Here is a 24177-nt window from a genome sequence, read left to right as displayed (position 1 = left end):
CTTGTTCTCGGCTGCTGGCCAAAAGCGCCCAGGCTTAGAATACCAATATACAATACAATAACATATTCAAAAATATCCTTTAATGTTATCAGGAAACATTCACAGGTGGTATTTCCCTCCAGCACGGTCAAATCAGAAACAACTTCAGAAAAATGTTTAAATTTTTAATCAGTTTCTTTAAATATATATATATGTGTGTGTGTGTGTGTGTGTGTGTGTATATACATATATATATATATATATATATATATATATATGTGTGTATATATATATGTGTGTGTGTGTGTGTGTGTGTGTGTGTGTGTGTATATATATATATATATGTATGTATATATATGTATGTATATATATGTATATATGTGTGTGTGTGTGTGTGTGTGTATATATATATATATATGTATGTATGTATATGTATGTATATATATGTGTGTGTGTGTGTGTGTGTGTGTATATATATATATAAAAAACTGAGGTTTTGTTTCTTTTGAGTTTTGAAAAAAGAAAGACTAGTCTTAGACATAAAAGTGTAATGTTATAAAACTGTGGTCAGCAGTGGCAGCTATGGTTTAACACATCATAATGACACTTCTATTTATAGAAAATACAAAACCAGAACACATCTGCAACTCACCCAGACAGGTCGCAGCTTGGCGACCAAAGTGCACAGTATCCAAGCACACTGTACACTTGGCAGCTCTCATGTTGAGTCCCACTGTGAAGCGGTGAGGGGTGTTCTGGTGCACCACCCTCTCTCTCTCCCTTTCTCTGTCTCTCTGGCTGTCCTTCAAACGACGGCTATACTCTGAATACAGTCAGGGAACACAGTGAGGGCAGGCAGCTCCAGTATGTCTTGCTGTGTCAGGTTACATCCATCACTTCATAACCTCAGTGCACCATGCCATACCCGCCATGAAATCAGTTCAACAGAAGGTTTCCAAAAGAACTGTAAGATGTTTAGCAAAATGCATAAGCAAGAAAACTTTGAAGACAAAAGAAAGAATATAGATTGAATCAGTTCCTTTACTCAATGCTGCATTCTAAAGGTATTATCCAGTCAGTGTCAAGTCTTTTATTCTTTGTTTGCAAGTCTACACAACATAACATTTTCCATGTAGCATTTAGTCTCCTTCATGATTTTAACTTGAGACACCAGTGGACATCGTGTGCAAGTTTAAAGTCACTTAAAAATATTATTATTGTAGACAAATATCTAAAAATTGCCCGTAGGTGTGAGCATGAGCGTGAATGGTTGTCTATATATATATAGTTTTTATGTCTGTGTTACATTTCTTCTTTCTGTTGGGGTCCCAATCATGGAATTTCCTCTCAAGGATCAATAGCAGTTGACGATTATAGTTGTTGGAACCCTGACTCTTCAATGAGAAGAAATAGGGTGACGGGATAATACCTTTATTTAGAGTTTATCATACAGTACATCTCTGTTTGTGTATGACGTGACGTTTAGGTGGGATTGTAGTGAGTTAAAGAGCACAGCAGAGTTTTGCAAATCAGATAAGCTAAGCTTCAGCAACCAAGATAAAATGCTTCAGATTTCTAAAGCTGTGCACCGACAATGGGACAATTTACTTGAAGATCTCCCAGCCTCACCTGACCAGCCTGGAGGGATCTGACGTTTTTTTTAAAAAGTGCAGAGCTTTTAAAATCTGGCCTTTCAAGGATGTGGATGAGGCAAAAGGAGAAGAGAGTTAAGAGACCAAACTGCAGAAACCACGAGTTTGGATAACTTACTTTCAAAAGTGACCCTCCTTCTCTCTGAAAGGTGTGTGAAAAAAAGGATAGTAAGAGCTTAATAAATAATCGTTGGTGAGTGATGTCATATGTGTATGTCTATGTGTGTGTGTCAGGATTGCATGTTGCATACTCAATTCACTCACCCTCAGGTGTTGCAGTCTCCTTCCTGCGTCCGGAGTTGGAGGTTGCCAGGCTGGTCGGGCCCTGCTGGTGCTCGGGAGACTTCACTATGGAAGACATAATCATCTGCTGCCGCGCTGCTGCCGAGTTAGTAGAGTTGCCGTGATCCTTATACTGGAGAGCTGGGATTGGAAGAAAAAAAACTGATTAATTGAATCTAAATATATATACAGTACTGAGAAAAACTCTTAGGTAGGTGTGAAGAAATGCTGTAAAGTAAGAATGCTTTCAAAAATATAAAATTTAATTGTTTATTTTCATCGATTTACAAAATGCAAAGTGAGAGAACAGAAGAAAAATCAATAATATTGATTTGATTTAGAAATTTCTTCTGTTTGCTCACTTTGCATTTTGTAATTTGATAAAAATAAACAATGAAACAATAAAATAAACTGTTAAATGTTATACTTTTGAATGCATTCTTACTTTCCAGCATTTCTTCACACATGAAGCCACCTAAAACGTTTGCACAGTACTACCAGTACTATATTATCATTCTGAGCAAACTGTTATTAGTTCAAAGACGATTATGTTAGTGACAGTAGCAGTGATACGCCATCACTACAGTGAATGGTGTGCAGAATTGAAAATGTGTTTAAACTTCTGTAGCAAAGCAGTTTCACCTTCCTCCCTCAGAGATCGCAGCTCCGTTCTCATTTTCTGCAAAGCATCTTCCAGCTCAGAGCAGCGAGTGCGCTCTTTCTCCAGAGCTACCTTCATGTCGCTGTACTGAAGAGGCACTGGCTGGATGGGAGGCACAGGGGAAACCTGGCCTTGACCCTGACCCTGAGACTGGGCCTGAGCGGCCATGGCAGCCAACAGGTCTTCCCGACGGCGCCCAAAAAGACCCTGAGAAACAAGAACCAACATTTTGTTTGTTTTGAACTGTTACTATGCTCTTTACTTTTCTATTGGTACTCATTCAGATTCACTTTCTATGTGGTGAAAATCTTACAATTCAATACAGCATCTACATAAGGATCCCCTGGATTTAACCTTTATCCAAAGTATTACCAAAACTTGTCATATTTACTCAAATTAGCAGAAAAAAATCTTCTAAAAAAAAAAACTTCCTGTCTAATACCAAAACTTTGAAAAATTGATAAAGATTGTTGAAAGATTGTTACATCAATTTTTCCAGGGATTGTTCAGGAACACGCAGACCTGCGCACTAAAACAAATCGCAATCCCATTAAATATAAAATCCCATCTGACCTTTTTCTTCTTGGAACCACCGTGGGCCTGGGCCTGGAGGAAGTCTATGAGCTTGGTCTGCTGAGTGATGGTCCCCTCCATTTTCACCTTCTCATGGGAGTACACAGCCTGCAGGTGGAGCTAAGTGAACATCACTTCTGCCATGAATTTCTCCTCAAGTACTTCACTTCACAAAGAGAGGATGACAGAGGGACAGAGAGAAGGGTGTGTGTGTGTGTGTGTGCTGTGGGGTAAAACAAAGTGTGGGTGTGTTTATGTGTCTTTCACTATTAAAATAAAGTGACAGAACAGTGGGGTAGAAACAAGACTGCAAATAACTTGTCCAGCAGCTGATTTCGTGTAATGCATATATGTGCGTGTGTGTGTGTGTGTGTGTGTAATAACTGAAGACTCAACCACCTTGTGATCTCTGAGTATTTGAGAATCTGAGGATATATATTACTAAGTATACATGTGTATGTGTGTGTAGCAGCACCTGGATGTTCTCCAGCTGGTATTCCAGGTCAGTCCTTTCGGTCTTCAGCAGGTCAGTCTGGTCCAGAGCATCCTGGAGCCCCTGGGTCAGACGGAAGATGTGGGTCTTCTGGGCATCCATCTGCTGCTGCAGTTTCTCTTGCTGCGGAGGTACAAACAGCTGTTGCATTACCATCTGGACAGAGACTTTGCTTCTAGTGATGGCCACAGCTGAACCTTTTAGCAAGGGCTGACATTTGCAACCACTATGACTTAACAAAAGGAAAATCAATTTCATTTCTCTATTTCGGCGATTGATTTGCAACAGCGGTATAAATATGAATAAAAAAACATTTTGACATCTGAAATGCGTACACAATGCATAAAAGAAGACAATAGAGATCAGTGGGATATGCCGAAGGTCTGAAAATACAGAATTTACCTCTTCCAGCAGCCTCTGCTTCAGATCCCTCTCACTCTCCAGCTTTTGCTGCAAACTGCGGGCGTTCATTTCCAGCATAGCATGCTTCTTCTCCAGATCATTCAACTGCACACAAAAAAAAGCAGGAAGTGTTTCCGGTAACATCTGCTAACCATGAATAGTAAAATACTTATTCAGCAGTGTGGAAATTCTCACTGTGTCGGCAAGGCTCTCAGCTTTGAGTTTCTGGTCTTTGAGGGCCTGCTGCAGGGCCAGGATCTCAGCCTTGTGCTCCTTAACCGCCTGCTCCACAGCTTGGCGAGACTCAGAGCTGCGCTGCTCTGAACGAAGCCTAGAACAAGCAGAAAATCACTGTTTGAATACTCTTTAAAAGGCATACTCTGATGTACAGTTGTTATTTTAATCAAATTAAATCAAACAAACAAACCTAGTTTAGTTTAGCAGTATATATGTTCTTGTATTTCGACACTCTTGCAAAATAAGGGTTTAGTATTGGGTAGTGACTTGAGGTGAGGAGTAAAGGAAAATACACCATAAAACATTCTACAGTACAGTTGCACTCAAGATTCTTCAACCCCCATTGCGAATTGGCCACATTGACATGTTCAATGAACAACTCAAACAAGAACAATTTAAATAGCTCAACATAACTAATATTACAGTTGGTTTCTCCAAATTCAACACAAATGGCACTTTGAATGACTACTGCACTGTTATTCAACGCCATGAATAGAATCCTTCATAAAAAGAAAAGACAAAAAGATAGCAAAGGCCCTGAATGTTCCTAGAGATACTGTTGGAAGTGCAGTTTACAAGTTCAAAGCTAAAGGAACACTGGCTACACCACCTGGAAGTGGCAGAAATGTCTTGATTGTCTTGATTTCTGAGGAGGCAGGTGGCCAAAACCCTTGAGTGACCTCTAAAGACCTGCAGCAAGACTTGGTGGCAGCAGGCACTGAGGTGTCAGTTTCTACAGGAAGGCGCCAATATGCTCGAAACCATATAAATAAGCTACAGAAGTTTGGGGATTCTGTTCTGTGGAGGGATGAAACAAAACTTGAACTTTTCAGATGTTATGGACCAGTGGTATATCTTGAAGAGGAAGAATGAGGCATACGCTGAAAAGAACACCCTGCCTACAGTGAAGCATGGCGGTGGCTTGGTGATGCTCTGGGGCTGCTTTGCTTCTTCAGGCACTGGAAACCTGCAGCGCTTGGATGGCTTCTTGGATTCAATCAAGTATCAGGAAATCCTTTGAGAAAACATCATGCCGTCTGTGAGGAAGCTGAAGCTTTGGCATCATTGAATCTTCCAACAGGACAGTGATCCCAAGCATAGCTCAAAGTCCACCAAGGCTTGACTTCAGACAAAGTCCTGGAAGATACAAGAGTGGCCATCACAGTTACCTGACTTGAATCCCAAAGAAAATCTGTGGTGGGATTTGAAGAAAGCAGTTGCAGCAAACAAACCCTAAAACATTAGAGATTGTTCATGAGGAATGGGCTAAGATTCCTCAGGAACACTGTCAGAACCTGGTGTCATCATGTTTGCAGCAGGTCACAACAGCTACAGGGTGCTCTACTAAAAATACTTGTAAAGACGGGGTTGCAGAATTTTGAGTCTGCAGTAGTGGCATATTGTGTTGGATTTGGAGAAACCACCTGTAATATTAGTCATGTTGAGCTATTCAGATTTGAGTTGTTCATTGCACGCAGCTGAAAGTCTGTAAATTTTGCCAACGCACCTAATTTGCAATAAGGGTTGAACAATTTTGAGCGCAACTGTATCTGTTTTTTTTTTCTAATGTCCTTTCTGTGTGCTCAGTTTTCATCGTCCGCCCTGCCTACACCTACTCAGAAAATAATTTCATATATTTCCCAGAATACCTTTTGACAAACCCTAGAGAATTTGCCCAAACCTGTTGCATTCAGTGTATGTAGGCGGAGGGAGCCAGATCCAACACTGATAGCAGCAACACTCAGAGAAAATCTAAAATGTTTCTAGCATACAAAAAGTAACCCATAACCCGCTCTCAAAATGTCTTGTGGTTAAATCTCATCATTAAACTGAAGCCATTGTAAGTGGAGAAACTCTTATTCCTCTGAAATCTATTAATCTCAGGTCAAGGTGCTACAAAATATCTCTGTGTGCTCAAATCATGTCTTCATTTGTCCAGTAACCTTCAAAAAAGAAAACTTCAACACCGTAGAGTTGCAAGCCAAACTTTACACAAACCTATTCTGAATTCACACAGGTATAGTGATACAGAGTGTTTGAGTGTGTATGGTTGGAACCTGTTCTGTTTCTCTGTGTCCAGCAGTCTCTGAATCTCCCTGGTCCTCCTCTCGGCCTGGTTCTTCTCCTCCTCCAATGTTGCCCTCCAGGCGTCCCACTGTCTCTCTTTCTCCAGCAGCTCATCGTTCAGAGTCTCCAGCTCCAGAACCTGCTCCTCCAGCATGGTGCATGTGGTCTTCAGTGTCTCAAGGTTCTGGTACAAAACAGGATTAAGATTAGTTTGATATCTATATAACTGTGCAAAGTGCATAAGGGAACACCTCAGGTTGTCACTCACTCTCGGTAAAAAAGCTATTTTATAAAGCAGGGACAAAGAGAGTAATATTGTGCAACGGCTTCAAAAATGTTCACATTGAGAACTTCTGTTGTCAAATGATTACCACATATCCTCAAAAATAACTACTATTATAAGATGGAGAAAGTTAACCTGTGTGAGATTTGTACTGATCATGAACAAGGCTCTTGTGGCAGTCATTTATACTCCCTCTGATGGCTTTGGGAAATCTTTCGATGGCTTGCACCTTCCCCTAAAGACGATCGTCATGGAGCTGATGACAAAGCTTGGGGTTTTGTCATCTCACTGTGTTGTAAGAGTAGGAGTATTCAGATCCTTTCTATCACCACAAGTCAAAAACTAATTTAATATGGAAGCATCATCAAAATGTATCTTCATGTATGTCATCAGTAATAATACTCATATTGCAGGAAATGGCTCCTGTCAGTATATTATCTAATTATTCTAATTTCTATTAGTGAATCATTATCATGTAGGTAGCATTTTAATGTTGTCGATGGTTGAAAGGGAGCTAATTCTAAGCATGCTACATGCTATTAGGTAGTTAATCTGTAACAATTCATTATATTTTGTAATTGATTTAATGTTCTATATGTCAAATCTATTTGTTTGTAACATATGCAAATCACTGTTAGATACATGTAATGGAGTAAAAGGTATAATATGTCCCTCTGACATGTAGCGGATTAAAAGTGGCATAAAATGGAGATACGCAAGTACTCAAAGTACCTCAAATTTGTACAATAGTAGTAAAAGTACTGCCTGATCGTTTACATGTCAGACATGGAACTGAACAGACACAGCACCATCAAATATCTAAAATAAATTAAAATCCCACACACAGGGGTGTATGAGAAGCACTTGATGGCAGCTTAAACAACATATCTAGAGTTTGACAATTAGCATTCCATGTAAATGACTGTATAACAAAGACAGCATCAGTACTCCTGTGCAGTCTGTGTTTCATGTCTTACAAGGCACTGCTTTAGACAAAGCATCGGGAGATAAATATAGCCTGTGCTGGTGCTGCAGCAGCACCACAGCCCTCTGAAGTCCAACGCTTCCACAGCTGACACGACCTGGGAGTGATGGGGATGACACATCCCTCCCACACACCACCCCATCCCTCGTCTATGACTTCCATCGGTGGTTACACAACCAGCAGGACCGAGAGCGCTGCTGGACACCCACACACATATCCTCCCACAGGGGCCAGGCACACATCACACAGCTCACTTCTTGCTTGTGCTCTCTCTCGCTGCATCCAGAATGCTGCACATAACAATAGTGAAATATTCCCAGGGTTTCTCTTCTCTGATTTACACTTAACACTGTCAGAGCTGGGAGAGATGTCGAGATCACCTGTCAAAGTCAGTGTGAAGATATCATATAATGGAAGGTGGGGGTGGCCTGGTGTCTGACTGGCTGTGAGTGGGAAGTGGGCAGGGGGACAGAACCTGAACTAGAGCAAGGAGCACAACTGTTTTAGGAAACAGAAAACTATCTTTGTTTTTTTGTGGCGATTTCATGTGGAAAACTACTGGAAGGCAGTGGGACTGGCTTCAGAAGTCAACTGTTAGATTGTTTCTGTGTTGAGACTGGCAAGACTAGTGACCCATCCGAGGTCGCTAGGAGATAATGATAATAATCGGATGGATGACAGCAGTATTTTCATGTTTCATTTTTAGTCATGTCAGGGTATAAACTTTCCTGAATCAGCTCCATAATCCAGTGGATAATAATAAAAATGATAATAATGTCAGTGCCAATGGAGCAATGCATGTAGAATCTGATGCAATCTGATGCAATCTGATGCATGTGTCCTGTGGAGTTCCTGTAAGTAAATACATTTTCTGTTTTCATTCACCAAAAGGTCTGACAGTCGGAGGTTTTAGCTGCTTTCCACACAAAGCTTTTGCAAAGCCACATTTTGTATCACTTTGATCCTGTACTGTTTACATCCATGTTTGCTAGCTAGTAGTCTTCTTCTTCACTGCCTTTGTTGGCACATCTACGTGTGTTACAGCCAGTGTGGGATCATTGGCAGGAATATGTATCACGTCACCCGCAGGCTCATGCATGTGAGCTGACAAATAGGGACCGACTGGTAAGAATACTGTTCCATTTTGCTACATGGGAATCAAAAAGACATCCAGAGAAATATTAATCAATATTCAATGAAATCAATCAATCAATAAAATTAAACAAATTACATTTCGCATAAATTGAGCACTGCCTGTCATGTAGCAGGGAAAGAACATACACACACACATAAACCCATAATGGGAACATGACCACCAGCAGCAAGGTACCTGTTTTTGGTTGTTAAGGTGCATTTCACGGTCGGCCACCTCCCGACGCAGCCTGTCCACATCCTGGCTGAGTTGCAGCCGATCCTCTCTCTCGTCAGAGGCCTCATCCAGCTGCTTGGACAGGTAAAAGTTCTGGCGGTTCAGCTCAGCATTCTCCTGAGTCAGTGTGGTCAGCTGCTCCTCCAGATCGGTGATCACCTGCAGGAAGTCAACAGGACACTGAGACTGCTAGTTTAAAGACAGGAAAGTATACAAAGTACCCGCTCTGCATCCAAAACCACATAACAAACTTCTGATGAACCCTAATCAGATTACATTTTTCTTTATTTTTGTCTCTATAGACAGTAACTAATAACATCATCACTGAGATGAGTGATGCAGCTTTTTTTACATTCATAAAAAGAATAACTGTAATGTAAAAAATGAGCCTGGTGACCAATTACTACAGCTTTATGAAATGGTCTGGAAAAGGCATCCCTACTGTGCTGTAATGTACACTCAGTGTACACTATTAATGTACATTCATTTTACAGCTAACACACATGAAAACATCCCGGTGCATATAAGCATAACATTGTGCACATCATTGGCCAAGCACCCATCACAGCCTAAACTCTACTGCTGCATTATTAGATGATGCAGATATCCAGGTTAGTAATACAATGCATTAATCAGTCTGATTAATGATGATGATATTGAGGCTACTTGTTTGATGCAGGCAGCATTCAGAGCGAGGAGCGGGCTAATCATTTCATCAGCATCAGTCCGTTCCCGTAATCAGCCGTGACTACTGCGCAGGCTTGGAGGGAAATCAGGGTTACAGCTCCTTATTCTCAGCCCTCATGGGAGCATGTGTACCACGCAGAAATTCCAGGTGGTGGGGGGAAATTGGCAAAGCTTTTAAGTACATAAATTAGCTGTCTGTTCTGCACTGACTCAGTGCTTCTGCTCCCTCAAGGCAGGGGACTGACAGCAGCAACTAAATACTGAAGGCGGGGCGAGAAAGTCAACGCTGGAATGGATACAGTGGTGATCTGGCAAGGTTCTATATTTACTCTACTCGTCTGTCATCCCAATCTATACAGCAGTTTGCAAACGGAAAGGAAATCACGTCCAGGGGAACATCCTCAATTCTACTGAATACAAATTGCTCAAACTTTATGTGAGGTAGTCTGCAAAGTATAAAGAGTAACTATCAGTCCCACAATCTCCTTGACGAAAATGAACATTTACTGTAGACTGATTGGAACATTTGCATTTTTATTGAAACAGACTGAACAGCAAAGATGCTGTGGAGGATAAATCCACCTGAATGTACTCACAAGTTGTAAATGCAACCACGTTTGATGAAATCATTGCTACCCAGACATGAGCAACTGATAAAAGTGCAATATATATGTATGTGGATATAGTGCATTTGCTGGTATTTCAGTTGAGAAAATATTTATAGATGAAATAAGCTGATGAAAATGTTTTTCACTAAAAGTCGTCCTCATTGATTCAAACATTACCCACAACAATCACAAATATTAAAAAGCAGAAATAATTTTATGAATTCTCTGATGGCTGACAAATGTCTATGTATGTCTATACTGCTAGCTTTAATGGTAGCTATGTGAATATAGGATCTTAGCAGCAATGTCCTCATATAAAAACCTTAGAGCACAACTCTCTAATGTTACCATTATTACGCTGTCAAAACATCCTTTTTCTTCAGTACAGGCTTCCAAGTTGTGGATACATTCGTAATGTTAGTCAGTATATTTAGAGTCGACATAGACAGAAAAAAGACAAACTGACACGGCTAACAGTCTGAAACCCCACGCCACAAAGCTTAGTGGCAGTTTTTCTACAGTCAGTAGTGATACAGGGATCTGGCCAAAAATAAAAATAAATCGTTCAGCAAGTTTCATTCATTATGGAATGCTTTGTGTGCAAAGCTGACATTTCGGCCTGAAGACAGAGTAAAGTTCTTGGTATGTCCAAAAAATCATCCTCTGAGGGGCAGTTATGTGCCCAGTATATTTCAATACATATCTAATGATATGTCTGTCTGCACAAATAGAAATAAAGGCCTGATGTAAGTACTGCTTTGGATGGAGCACTAAAACTGATGCTAGATGAAACGTCAGGGGCTGGTAAAACTGGTTAAGAATCACCCCGTGATGTCTGGACTAAATTTAGTTGACAAGATATTTACCAGGAGTGTTCAACAGATATAGACCAATATTGCAAGTCTTAGCAGGACAAAAAAATAGAGTGGCATTTCAAGCTCTGTTGAGGAATTTGGCTGTGTGTGCTTGAACACTGGCCAGCTAAATCTATGGACAGTGCATTCTGAACAGTTTGCGAGTGGGAGGATCTCAGAAGTAGGGCAATGGAATAAGACCGTGATGGTCTTCCTGTTTATTGAAAGTATATTGCATCCCTTAAACATGATTACATAATTTAATTTCATCAAGCTTAGTGGGAAGCCATGGCTCCACAGTAATAATAGAAAAAAATTTACATAGCACTAAAAATGGACCAAACACTGACAATTGTGCAATAATTCCAATGTGTTTGTACTGCTGTGCCTGTGCAATTGGCAAAAAAGCTAGTTGAGCTTGAACTTGGCAAACCAAACATGCTTCAATATTGTTTGGAAAATAAAGAGAACGATAACTTATAAATGGCTTAAAAAGTTGCACTTTCAACTGTTTAATAAAAGCTGCATCATGCACCATTAGTAAGATGGCTGCACATGCCTAATTATCAATGGTGCGGTTTGTAAAAGAGAGAGGAAATAAATATCTCTGCAGACATGAAAAGACTACAGTTACCACCATGCAGCTGTATGCTTCCACCAACCAGTCCAGTCGCAGTTTACATCTCTGTATGTCTGTATGTCTTACATGTCTGTAGTAGTGTAACCAATTCAGTATCCGACCGAATGTGAAACATGGTCACAATCTCCCCTTCTTGGAGATTTGGATAAAAAATTTCATCACTTCATCATTTATCCTATTAGAAATGTGTATGGAAGGTTATAATCAGGTCATAATTAGCATATGAATGTTTAAGTAATGGCCAAAAACCTATGTTTGTGAGGTCACAGTAACCTTGACCTTTGAAAGGTCAAGGTCCATTCCAAGTGCACCTTTGTGCAATTTGAAGAAATTCCCTCAAGGTATTCCTGAGATATCGCTTTCTTGTTTGGAGAGCCCGAAGGACAGATGGACGGACAGACATAAGTGATCATTTGATCCTTTTACGCTGGGGGCTAATTGCCTGCCTCTGCCTGTGTGTACCTCGCTGAACTGCTGTGGCTCACATGCATGTGGTGTCCACATGACTGCCGTGGGAGAAGAATGCTTTCAAAAATGTTGATTTACAAATGCAAAGTGAGCGAACAGAAGAAAAATCGTAAATGAAATCAATATTTGGTGTGACCAGCAAAACAGCATATCAATTCTTTTAGGTACACTTGCACACAGTTTTTGAAGGAACTCAGCACGCAGGTTGTTCCAAACATCTTGGAGGACTAACCACAGATCCTCTGTGGATGTCGGCTCTTCATGTAGTCCCAGACAGACTAGATGATGTTGAGATCAGGGCTTTGTGGGGGCCACACCATCACTTCCAGGACTCCTTGTTCTTTACAGTGAAGATAATTCCTAATAACATTAGCTGTATGTTTGGGGTTCTTGTCCTGCTGCAAAATACATTTGGGGCCAATCAGACGCTTCCCTGATGGTATTGCCTCATGGATGAGTATCTGCCTGTATTTCTCAGCATTGACGACACATTAATCCTGACCAAATCTCCAACTCCAATGCAGCCTCAAACACTGCTGCCTGCAGACACGTATTATTGTACCACTATCAAGCCCTTCGGTGAACAAACTGCCTTCTACAGCCAAATATTTTAAATTTTGACTCATCAATCAAGAGCACCTGCTGCCATTTTTCTGCAACCCCGTTCCTATATTTTCACGTATAGTTGAGTCTCTTGGCCATGTTTCCACGTTGGAGGTTTTGCTTTTTGGCTGCAGTTCTTCCATTCCCACTGGTTTCTGCTAGTTCTGAGCTGATGGCACTGCTGGACATCTTCCGATTTTGAAGGGAAGTGAGCATAATGTGTCTGTGATCTGCTGCACTAAGTATCCTTGGCCGACCACTGTGTCTACGGTCCTCAACGTTGCCCGTTTCTTTGTGATTCTTCAAAAGAGCTTGAACAGTACGTCTTGAAACCCCAGTCTACTTTGAAATCTTTGCCTGGGGGAGACCCTGCTGATGCAGGATAACCACCTTGTGTCTTGTTGCTGTGCTCAGTCTGAACATGATGACCTGTGGCATGAAACTGTCTTCCACAACCTCACCATGGTAGCAGAGTTTGGCTGTTCCTCACCCAGTTCTAAGTCTAATGACTGTGTTCCAACCTACATATGAAATTGATCATTATTAGCACCTGTTTGATATAACTGATTAATCAAACACCTGAGTGTGATCCTACAAAATCCCTGACTTTGTGCAAGTATACCTTGAAGAACTGATGCTGTTTTGAAGGCTGGTCACACCAAACACAGATTTGATTTAGGTTTTTCGTCAGTTCTCTCACTTTGCATTTTGTAAATCGATAGAAATAAACAATTCCATTTTATATTTTTGAAAGCATTCTTACTTTAAAGTATTTCTTCACACCTGCCTAACACTTTTCCACAGTACTGTATATACACAATATATCTATATTTCATGTCTGTGTCATATTTTCCAGGTACAGACATTGAAACTGCAGTGAAAGGTGTATAATGTTTCCGGTATGATGCCAATATGACTATCAAAGATCATTTTCAATGTCTATTTTTGCTGTGAACTGCATGCATATCATGGAAAAAACAGCGAGCCTCCAACTCTCTAGATGAGCGTCAGCCAAGCTTTGTGTGAGCCACACCTGAGCCATGCTCCAAACGCATGCTCTAACTAAACCAACAGATTCCACGATGCCTACACGCTGCTCAGGTAAGCAGTGTGTCCCTGAGGTCAGACAACTGTGTGAAATTTTGTCACAATAACTAGCATTGGAATTCTTGATGGCCAAAACATGTTTGTCAGATCACAGTGACCTTGACCTTGGACCACCAGAATCCAAATAGTTCATCCTCGAGTCCAAGTGGACATTTGTGCCAAATTTGAAGAAATTCCCTTCAGGATATTTTGAGAATCGGATGGACATGAGGTCACAGTAATCTTGACCTTTGACTATCAACCACCTAAATATACTGGAACATTTCTTAAGTATGGAAGTATTACAAAGCATAAGAACACATTATGCCTCTGGCGAAGGCTCTTGCCAACACGGACGCAAAAAAAGCTGGCTTAGCTAAGTAGACCACAGTTTGTCCAGGGAAAGTACCATGAAGCACGGCAAACAAAAAAAAAAAAAAAAAAACTCCAGAAAGTGAATATGTCAAACAACCATGATGACAGGATAGCAGCCGTTAGCTATCCTGTTAGTTTGTGCAGGGCTAGTTCTGTAATGTTGGTGTCCTTAATTGTTATTGTGCACAATGTCATCATAGAAACAAACAATTAAATTGAGAATTAATCTGTAACTAATGTAAAACTTGGCACCTATTTGGAATCAGCAGTCCTCACTTTGACCATAGGCAGTGTTTTGGGACAGCTCTAAGGCAGAGTGTGGTCTTGGTATTAAATTGACACTAAAAGGACCAAGACGCAAGATTTGTGATGAAATGGAGAAGGTGTGTGTGATTAAAGGAAGTAGAAGATAAACATCTTTTAAATGAGGTCGAATTTAGCCAAACGAAGTAAAACACATATGGACTGAAACATTATGACCACTTTAGGTTGTTAGTTATATGTGTGATGATTCAGCTGGTCTTCAGTGTCAGAGGGAGTTGTCTATTCCTGGAAAAAGGGAAACATAAAAAATTAACTAAACATATGAATAAAGAGTGAGCATCTTACCGCGCAGCTGTCCCTCAAGGCATCAAACTTGCGTTGTATCTCATCTCTGTGTGCCTAACAGGTGTGGCAAGAGAGACAAGGGGGAAAGAATTCACTGCCTAAATTACATAACATGAAAGAAGACATCATCTTCAGTAGTTTCTCTAATCTCTTACCCTGAGCACAGTGATCTCCTCCTCAGCCTCTGCAGTGGTCTCCTCCAGCTCGGTCTTTGCCTGCTGTAGCTGGTTCTCCAAAGCGTGGCGAGCTGCCTGCAGGTTGCTGATCTGGGATTCGCGTTCCTGCAGTGTCAGGGTCAGGTCTGTCACCTGACGCTTAATCTCCAGCTTCTGGTCCTCATGCTCCAGCCCAATCTACAAAGGGAGACAGAAAGGGAGCACCCAGGCTAAGAGGGGAGGAGAAAGTGATTCAGCCCAAAGAGCCGACACTGACACTTCAACTTGTCAGACGCCTCGATTCATTGTGGTGCTTTTCTGTTACATCTGTATTAAAAACGGCAAAGTAGAGTACTAAGAAATAACACATTTGCATTTCTAGTCTGTAAATCTCCCATTCTTAAGTATTTTAGAACTTTTCAAAACAAAAATCAAATGTTCTTTACGTTTTTTTTTTTTTTTTTTACATTAAGCCTAGTGGGTAGAGCTACGTAATTATTACCATCTTATATATTGTATCTGCTTCCACATGGAGTCAAGATACACTGCAAATATTCACACTCTGAAAATGTGTTTCTGCTATTTGGAACCAGATCAGTGCGGATGGAAGATGTGTAGTGCTCAACTTCATCTATTTAATATTCCAAAGTGTTTTATGCTTAGACATGGAGTCCATATAGGTCAAAAAACACGACTCGCTGCTGAAACAGAATTAGGCTTAAAAGTGACAGAACTGACAGGACGGTGAGAAATACATGGGAATAAAGAGGGAAAAATACACTGGGAAATAGAAAGCAGGTTTAGCCATATCAATCTCCCCACCTCGCGCATCCTGGTTTCCAGTTCAAGCACACGGCTCTTATTACTTTGCTCCTGCTGACTCATTTTCTCTAGATGTTCCTCCAATTTGGCATTCTGGGCCTCCAACTTCCCAGCTTGAGAGTCCAAGTAGAACTTCTGCTGGCGAAGCTCTGAGATCATCTCCTCCTGGGCTTTCCTGCCAAAACCATACGCACATATAAGTGTAAAAAGTTCAATAGGAGGCAATGTGCATACACTCCGAAGATAAAACTAAGATAACTTCCAGGTGTTATTTAGCACTGGCCGCTTCTTTTTTAAGCAAACTCTTGCCTTCTCTTCTCGCACCCTGTATAATCAACAAAGGGCCGCAGCTTTCCCTTGAAGTATTTGGAGTATTTCATAAATGTAGGTCTAGAGAAACATGGAAGGTTTTCTAATGCCTCTAATTTTTACTGCCAAAATGGAATTACAATGTTTTGTGTATTAGTACTTACATGTTTTTCTGGGTGAAGATACTGCTGTTGGCTGCCATTTTGTTGGCCTCAGACAGCTCAGAAATTCTCTGCTCCAGGCTCTTCATCTTAGAGTCCATAGCATTTATAGTCTGAAGAGAAATTATGGACAGTATAATCTATTTTTTCAATTTTAATTTCATAAACATTCTTATTTCAATTTCAACAACTTATACAATCATATTCACAGTTTTTACTGCTGGTTTTTTTTCTTCTTGTGTTAATGTAGAATGTAGTATAACGTGGAGTAGGTATGTGTATGTGCACAAAGAGATGAGTTGGGAAATAAAGATGCATGCCTGATTCAGAATGTGTGGAAAGGATTCTGATCACTTCACTACAGGGCAGGGCTCCAGCTTTTAAGTATCATATTTTTGAGTTTCAAAGAGTAAGGTTGATTTCCCATACCTTCTCAGACCATATATAGTGAGTCTGGGGGAGGGGGGGGGGTCAGGTTTTAACCGTTACCTGCCACTGTAAGAGTTATTAGGCTTCAATTTCTGCACCATATTGAATGATTGCTGTTTTTGTAATTTGTGTTTTTAGTTATGATTCATTGGTTTTAATTGGGATGAAATTGAAGCTCATTATTTTGCGCTCTACAATAACCTACAAGAAATCTATGTCAGTGTGATGACTGTTATGTTAAATACGCCTGAAATAGTGTCTCTGCCAAGCTGGTCAGTTCTTACCGCCTTCTGTTCACTGATGATGCTGCACTTCTCCCGCACCTCCTCCTCATATTTGCTCTGACTGGACTCCAGCATCTCCTTATCAGCCATGTCCGCCTTCATCTGGGCCTCCAACACCTGCTCAATGCCAGGCAGCCCACAGAACCATAACCAGGATATCACTTAACAGGACAGAGAATGTGAAGTTGACATACTGTAGATCTCCCAGACACACCTACAGCTCAACCAGCTAAATTATGACTACCAAATAAAGCATAGGGCACTTCCTGTATATCAGGATATACTTGCCAGTTGTTTTATGTAGCACCAAAGAGTCTGCATATGTGTGAGTTTTAATGTGTTCTGAAATTCAACCTTTATCTTGTCTTCATAGAGCTTCTCTTTCTGCTTCAGATGAGTCTCCAACCGCTGGCCTGTAGCTTGGGTCTCTCGCAGATTCTCCTCTAGCTCCTACACAAAAATACAAATATGTTTATGTGCTGCAAGGCTTAAAGCAGACTACTTTTTTAATCTACAAAGCATTTTATCTCAAGGAACATTACCTGTGTGAGACAAGTGATGAGAGTGGGTATAGTGAGATGTTATATTGCTCAATTGTAAGGGGATTTGATTATGGTTTAGCCAGTAAGAAATGTGTGCATAGAACCAGTCATACAGTTTCATAAAATACATTCTAAGACTAGTCTCCAGCTATAAGTAAGCATGAGACACACTGTCATCCGTATCAATAAGGCCAACTTGACTCCCTGTCTTAGGAGCGTTCTTTAGTGAACTGTTTCTCTTAAAAAGCACAGATGGAACTAATATAGACACTAAAGCCTTGACACTGGCAAATCTAAATAGAACACACTAATTATTATTACTTATTAAATGTTACTGTTCACTTACTCTGGCTAAATGGACGTCTAATCATGTTGATGTAGACCCAGGGCATGCAGGGGATTAAGTGATGTGATAAAACTCTATGAATTAATGAGAATAATCATTTGTATAATTATATACTGTGTATACAGAAATAACCTTTTATATCCAGTTCATGCGTAAAAGATAGTTAATGCTAAGCATGAGGTTTTTCACAAATATTGTGTAAGATAGCACTTCCTCTGCAATGATAACAATAAGCTATGTTTATCCCACAGCCTCTCTGATTATTTTAGCTACACACAAATGGTGAAAGGTGCGTTTACAAGAATTTTATCTGCCATCTGCTGAATCTGCTGGGCCTTGCTCTGGATCTCATCCTTCAGTTTAGTCTCCCGGCGCTCGACAATCTCCAGCCTTTTCACCTGGTTCTCGAGAGTCTTCCTACCATCCTGCAAAACACACACACACACACACACACACACACACACACACACACACACACACACACACACACACACACACACACACACACACACACACACACACACACACACACACACACACACACACACACACACACACACACACACACACACACACACACACAGTCAACTATAACAGAATATTTCTTCTAGTTTAGTGGATTTATAAGATCTATAGTCTGAAATTGTGTTTTTTGTTATGTGGATGTTATAGCACAGAAAAGAAATGAATAACAGAATGACAAATGCCCTTTTTCCACAGGGATAAAAGACAATAATGTATCTTTTGTTTCTCTTCTGGCTCAGCAAGAAAACCTGCTTAAGTGGTTGGCGGAAATCATGTCCTGCTTAAAACTTCAAAAAATCAGATGCTAACTTCATTATTCAAAAGGAAAATTCCAGAAAGCATGTGGTCCTTTTTGAAATACATTTGTTCTTGGTGTGGCAGATAAATATCATATATAATAATATCATATATAGCTCATGTCAACATTGGCTCCAGTCACTGTTACGATATACTCATGCTCGTCCAACAATTCTCTATAATGACCGAACAGCGCTGCACTTTTGTTATGCAAACCCTCAATAAAAGAGATATTGATGTAAAAAAGATTTCCACTTGAAGGAAGAATTGATGATGTACGTTAGCTGCCTAACCCATTTGGCTTGTTGGTGATGCTCCTCTACAATGTTTATAACTCATTATTAAAAGTTCCTCATAATGATTTCAAAGAACTCATTTGTATTCATGTGTGATGATGTGAGAGGTCTTTGGAGCTTTTATATTTGACCACATGAGTATTTTCTTTCCTCTGACTCTCCTGTCCAAACTAACCTGTGTTAATTACAAATTAACATGTGTAGTGCTTAAATGTGAAGTGTGGTTTGAGAAGATCTCAACTCGAATCTCTCTCAGAACCAAAGAATACTGTATATGTAATTAAGTTATACATAATTCATGAAATTTTACTAAAACTGATTGTGCTAGGACGCCATGCAATTCTGCATTTGACATTTAAGGGATCCGACAGATGCTTATGAGACATTGTTGATGATAATGAAAGGTTTTCCTGTTGCTTGTTGGGTCCTACCAAAATGGTGATGACTTATCACCGCCATTTTGTCAGTGCTTGGCAGATGACCCCCAACATCCTTACGTCAAAAGCTCTTTTCTCACCATGGCTCTGTCCCAGCCCCAGCTCAGCTTTCTTCATTGCTGAAATAGCTCTCCAAATTCAGCACAATATGCTATATATGCATAATTTAGCTATTGAGCTATTTCAGTTGCTTTTGTTTGAATTGTTTATTGAACACTGCTGAAAGTCCAACTGTACCTTTCCTATTGAGAGGGATTTAATTTCAGCCAAAATATGCAGGAGGTGTCCTGTGTGGATCCAGGACGGATCTGTCAGGGCCCACCCGACAATTCTAGGTGGCTGCAAAACTAGTGCTAGTGCTGCATGACTTACAGATTGGAGTCGTCTGTCATAAAATAAGACTGTATGCTGATGATGTGCTTGTATTTTCATCTGAACCTGAGACATCAGTTTCAGCTTTCATTAAGATGATCAACCTGTTGCCTTGCAACCATGTCTGATACTATGCCATTCTTTCCTTTCAATTGTTCTCCCTAAGTTTTTGTGTATTTAGATATCTTTGTTATCCTGTCATTTAATCAGCTGTACAAAGCCAATTTTGTCCAGTTATTTGGTAAAATAGAATCGAAGATTTAAAGCGTTGGCATTCACTCCCTATTTCTTCAGTAGGATGAATGGCCCTGAAAAAATGGAATGTGTTACCAAAATTGTTTTATCTCATTCAAATGATTCATATATTGTTCTCCAAAAGGATCCTAAAAGATTTAAATAGTCGGTTAAGTTCTTTCATATGGAAGAGAGACCTTAGATTTGCCAAATTTCAATTTCAAGTTCAATTTAACTTCCTTGTCAGTTGAACAACTGATACAGATATCTCAGCTCCCAAAGCAAGATTTTCTTGTTTCTTACAAATAAGGCATGTTACTCTTACATTAAGCGAACAACTCTTAAATTTAGATATTAGGGCATTCACAATCTACCCAGTGAATTACACACAAGAAAACTCTGTACAGTGTCAAGATTATGGCGAAAACAGGAGTACTGAGCCACTGGAGAATCTATTGGTGAAATCTCACATGCAGACTGATAACAATAACTGCCTTTCTGTTCAAGACCACAGATAACACTGTTATGAATTGGCACTATATAAATAAAGAGTGATTGATTGATTGACAAAACGGGACAGCGAGGTAACTTCACAAACTAGAAAATACAAAAATCATGCAAGGATTTGCTTTATAAACTACAATCAACTGTGTCATTTTTTATATTGATTTCAAGAGAACATGCACATGTGTGTGCATGTGTGTGATAAAAGAGGTGTGTATGAACCTCAGTCTCACGGAGGCGTCTACGCAGGCTGTCACTGGAGTCTTCCTTGTTCTGTAGCCGCTCCAGATCTCGCTCCATTCGATCTTTGACCACTCTCATACTCTGAAGGAGGTCTGTAGCCTCAGCACTGGCTTTTAATGACTAAAAAAATATCAATCAAAAAGTGTGTTTGTGCATGTTATTATACACATTTAAATGTAATAGAAAGTCCGTACATTAGCCGTGTCTAATCTTTCTAATCTGAAGTCCTTAAACAAACTACACTGAATCATTTTAATATAGAAAGTCCTTCCCTGGTGATACACTAGTTCGCACTGAGTCAGAACTAGATCAATCCCAACGGGCTCAGTCAATCTTGAATATCAGCATACTTTTAAATATTCATTTCAAGGAAAAGAAAATTAGGCAAAACTGCTTGATTGCTCATTATTAAGCAGTAATTCAGATTCTAAAGGACTGCTTAATTTGCTCAGGCCATAGGCCAAATCAGACTGTAGACTGCAGTATAAAAGACAGACAGAGACAGAGAAAAAGGAGGTCACTGAGGGTAAATAAGGGGTTTATACGTTCATCTGAAAGTGCAAAATGCTGTTACAGCTCTTGCATTTGGAAGTGCAAGCTCATATAAATAATTCATTAACCTACCCAGCAAAATTACTCTACCTTGGCTAGCTTCTCTTGAAGATCCTGGATCTTTGTCTGCTGCTCAGCATTGGTCTAAAAAGAAAAATCATTAATCAGTATGGATTTAAAGAGTGATATTTGAGCTAATCATCTTTTTTAAAGTCACTTGAACTTGTTGGTGTCCTTATCTATATATATGTTTCCCATTCTTACCAATCAAAGAATCTTACAATTAAATAAGCTTCATACACTACCTTCTCCAACTTGGTGATCAGGTCCTCTGTCTCTGCTTTTCCTTGCTCTTTGGCCTGTGAACATAAATGAAACCCTGAGATCTCTTCCAGGATGGTCATGGCAGCAACGTTGAGACTTTATGATGACTACAAGCTAAATATGATTCTATGATATTGTTACATTGAGTTACACTTAGATTCTGAGCCCTACTCCAATACAGAACATGCACAGTCTCTTTCCTATGTAACTTTCATGATCATTAACTTTAGTTGCAGTGTAGACCTTCTGCATCCTATGCTGGTACTCGCCAGCCTTCCTCTTCAGTTCCTCAGTGGTCTGCCGAGACTCTTTCAGCTCAGCCTCATACAGATCGCTACGGCGACGGGCAGCAGACAGGTCCTCCTCCAGCTGTCTGATGGAAACTCGCATCTCCTCGAGCTGAGCATGATATTCCTGTAAAATGACCAAAGAAACCCCAACATAAGGGGAACAGGGAGAGGAGCAATAGTCCTTCACACACAAAAGAAGCAATAGAATTAAGAAAGTAAATTTCCAATATGACAAAAATAAGAAAACATTCCACTTAGTAGAGCATGTACCTCAGCCAAAAAGTACCTGTAATGGGAGACAGTCTTTCAGAAATTCAGATTATTTATGAGCACTTTATCCAATTAACATGACTATGTTTGTTTAGCAGCCATTAAGGGTGTCCTTTTTGGAAAAAGCAATTACTATATGCCTTAAAAGTAAAAGCTTTTAATCAGCCCTAATGTTGTCCGACCTGTGCCTGTTAGAAAGGAGCTGCATCACTGCAAACTCATTCATAAAAGATTTATTTAGAGTTGGTACGGACTGAGGATTAAGATGGTTCTACATAGTTAAGGCAATTAAAAGGCTTATATAAAAAACATTGTATTTCAAATTGTTTGGCAGTAATAGGAGGACATTTAAACCACGGAGGCAAGATTAGCCTCATTGATGGTACAATAACTCAATGAAGAGAGAAAGGAATACAGAGAGAAAAAAAAGATCAGCCAGAGTCACTTAATGCACATGCCTGTCTAATAGTAATTAGTCACAGCCTAACAGATCTAATTTCAACCTCCTCCTCAGCTTATAGGGAACATTTGCCTGTCTGTCAGGCTAATAAAAAGTGGCATCCAAGGACACGCAAGCTAAGTTGACATCAGACATGGTGAGAACAATGCTAAATAAATAGTTTAGTGGAACATGTAACATGTAACACCCCGAACCAGACGGCCCATGGAGGCCTTCCATATGTATGAGGACTGATCACTGTGGGTAAGGGAAACCACTGCTGACATGGCCATGCACAATAAAAAAGCAATTGTGTGCATAATCTTATGGCAAGTTGAGAGCTCCCATCAAAGAACATTTCCTGAAGGGTCATGAACTCTCAAGTTAAAAAGTCATTTTCAAAATTCAGTAATTCTTCAGAAAAATAATGACTAATGATGAATGAATGGTATATTAAGAGATAAAACAAGTAAAGGCATATGGAGCACTGAATTGTAAAGTCAAATGTAAAGCAAACATACTAGAGTCATCAGCCATAACCACAACTAGACACGACGGTCATAGTGGTACACATGTGGCTGTAGATTTCTGTTCAGCAAGTTAGCCATACTGACAAAGAGCCAGAACTCCATTAATCCTTGTATTCCTTTAGAGCTCAGCAGCAACGACTTCACAAGCTTCTTAATGAAAAATTCTAACTATTAGAGACAAAATTCATCACCTCTTGCCATCAACGGGCTCTGATTCAACCTCAACCTTTTCTTGCCACTGTGTCCTAATATAATATCTGATGCTGCTCATGTGGGGATTCTTGAATCCTTAATTTTCAATTCCTGAATCGTTGGGTCTCTCTCTCTTAATTAAAGAGTTTGGTCTGACCACTATGACTTTATGGAAAGCATCTAGAGATAGCGCTGTGAATGAATGAATTGGCGCTATATAAATAAAGATTGATTGATTGATTGTACCAAAGTCAGTACTGAGCACCTAAATAGATTAGCCTTTCCAAAAACAAAAAAACAGCTATGTAAGCTATGCAGCCAAACATGGTTATGTTACAATGAAATAAAAATATCAAATTAAACTCATATTACATTTACTGAGACTAACTAGCTCTATACTGCAATACAAGAAGAATTGTTTCTTTATTTCCATAATTTCTACAAGCATCATACGGGTGCTGATATTTTGCCTATGACATGCCACTTTGCCTCAGTCTTTGAGCATGTCCCCATGTCTCTGGTGAAATTATCTCTTTGCATATGCTTTCAGGTCTTTCTGCCTTTGGCACAGATTGCTTTTCTCTGAAAATGTATCAATCCCCAATCTCTACTGTTTGTTGTTCCAACACTGCATGGCTTCTGTATGGAAACGATAAACACTGCAGTCATATGACAGAGCGTGGGAGACAGATGCTTTTCAAGATGAAATGC

At 39.9% G+C, this 24177-nt stretch overlaps 1 protein-coding gene across 1 annotated transcript in view; it reads right to left on the bottom strand.

Moving 5' to 3' along the window:
• The window catches only part of LOC139203944 (citron Rho-interacting kinase), a 39449-nt gene that overhangs the window by 10326 nt on the left and 4946 nt on the right, over positions 1 to 24177 (bottom strand). Inside the window, exons 4-24 of the mRNA XM_070833863.1 lie at positions 21989 to 22159; positions 21727 to 21780; positions 21512 to 21565; positions 20849 to 20989; positions 18261 to 18386; positions 17428 to 17523; positions 17074 to 17190; positions 16364 to 16473; positions 15891 to 16065; positions 15069 to 15266; positions 14914 to 14967; positions 8945 to 9142; positions 6337 to 6530; positions 4238 to 4373; positions 4043 to 4147; positions 3623 to 3763; positions 3148 to 3267; positions 2556 to 2781; positions 1896 to 2054; positions 1750 to 1773; positions 632 to 802 (exon numbers count right to left, since the gene is read on the bottom strand). Coding sequence (XP_070689964.1) covers positions 632 to 802; positions 1750 to 1773; positions 1896 to 2054; positions 2556 to 2781; positions 3148 to 3267; positions 3623 to 3763; positions 4043 to 4147; positions 4238 to 4373; positions 6337 to 6530; positions 8945 to 9142; positions 14914 to 14967; positions 15069 to 15266; positions 15891 to 16065; positions 16364 to 16473; positions 17074 to 17190; positions 17428 to 17523; positions 18261 to 18386; positions 20849 to 20989; positions 21512 to 21565; positions 21727 to 21780; positions 21989 to 22159 — 2770 coding nt within the window. The remainder of the gene's footprint in view (positions 1 to 631; positions 803 to 1749; positions 1774 to 1895; positions 2055 to 2555; positions 2782 to 3147; positions 3268 to 3622; positions 3764 to 4042; positions 4148 to 4237; positions 4374 to 6336; positions 6531 to 8944; positions 9143 to 14913; positions 14968 to 15068; positions 15267 to 15890; positions 16066 to 16363; positions 16474 to 17073; positions 17191 to 17427; positions 17524 to 18260; positions 18387 to 20848; positions 20990 to 21511; positions 21566 to 21726; positions 21781 to 21988; positions 22160 to 24177) is intronic.

This window comes from Pempheris klunzingeri, chromosome 7, assembly GCF_042242105.1.
Source record: "Pempheris klunzingeri isolate RE-2024b chromosome 7, fPemKlu1.hap1, whole genome shotgun sequence".
Classification (NCBI taxonomy): Eukaryota; Metazoa; Chordata; class Actinopteri; order Acropomatiformes; family Pempheridae; genus Pempheris; species Pempheris klunzingeri.
Note: the sequence above shows the minus strand (reverse complement) of the source record. Positions and strands in the feature narration are given on the sequence as shown.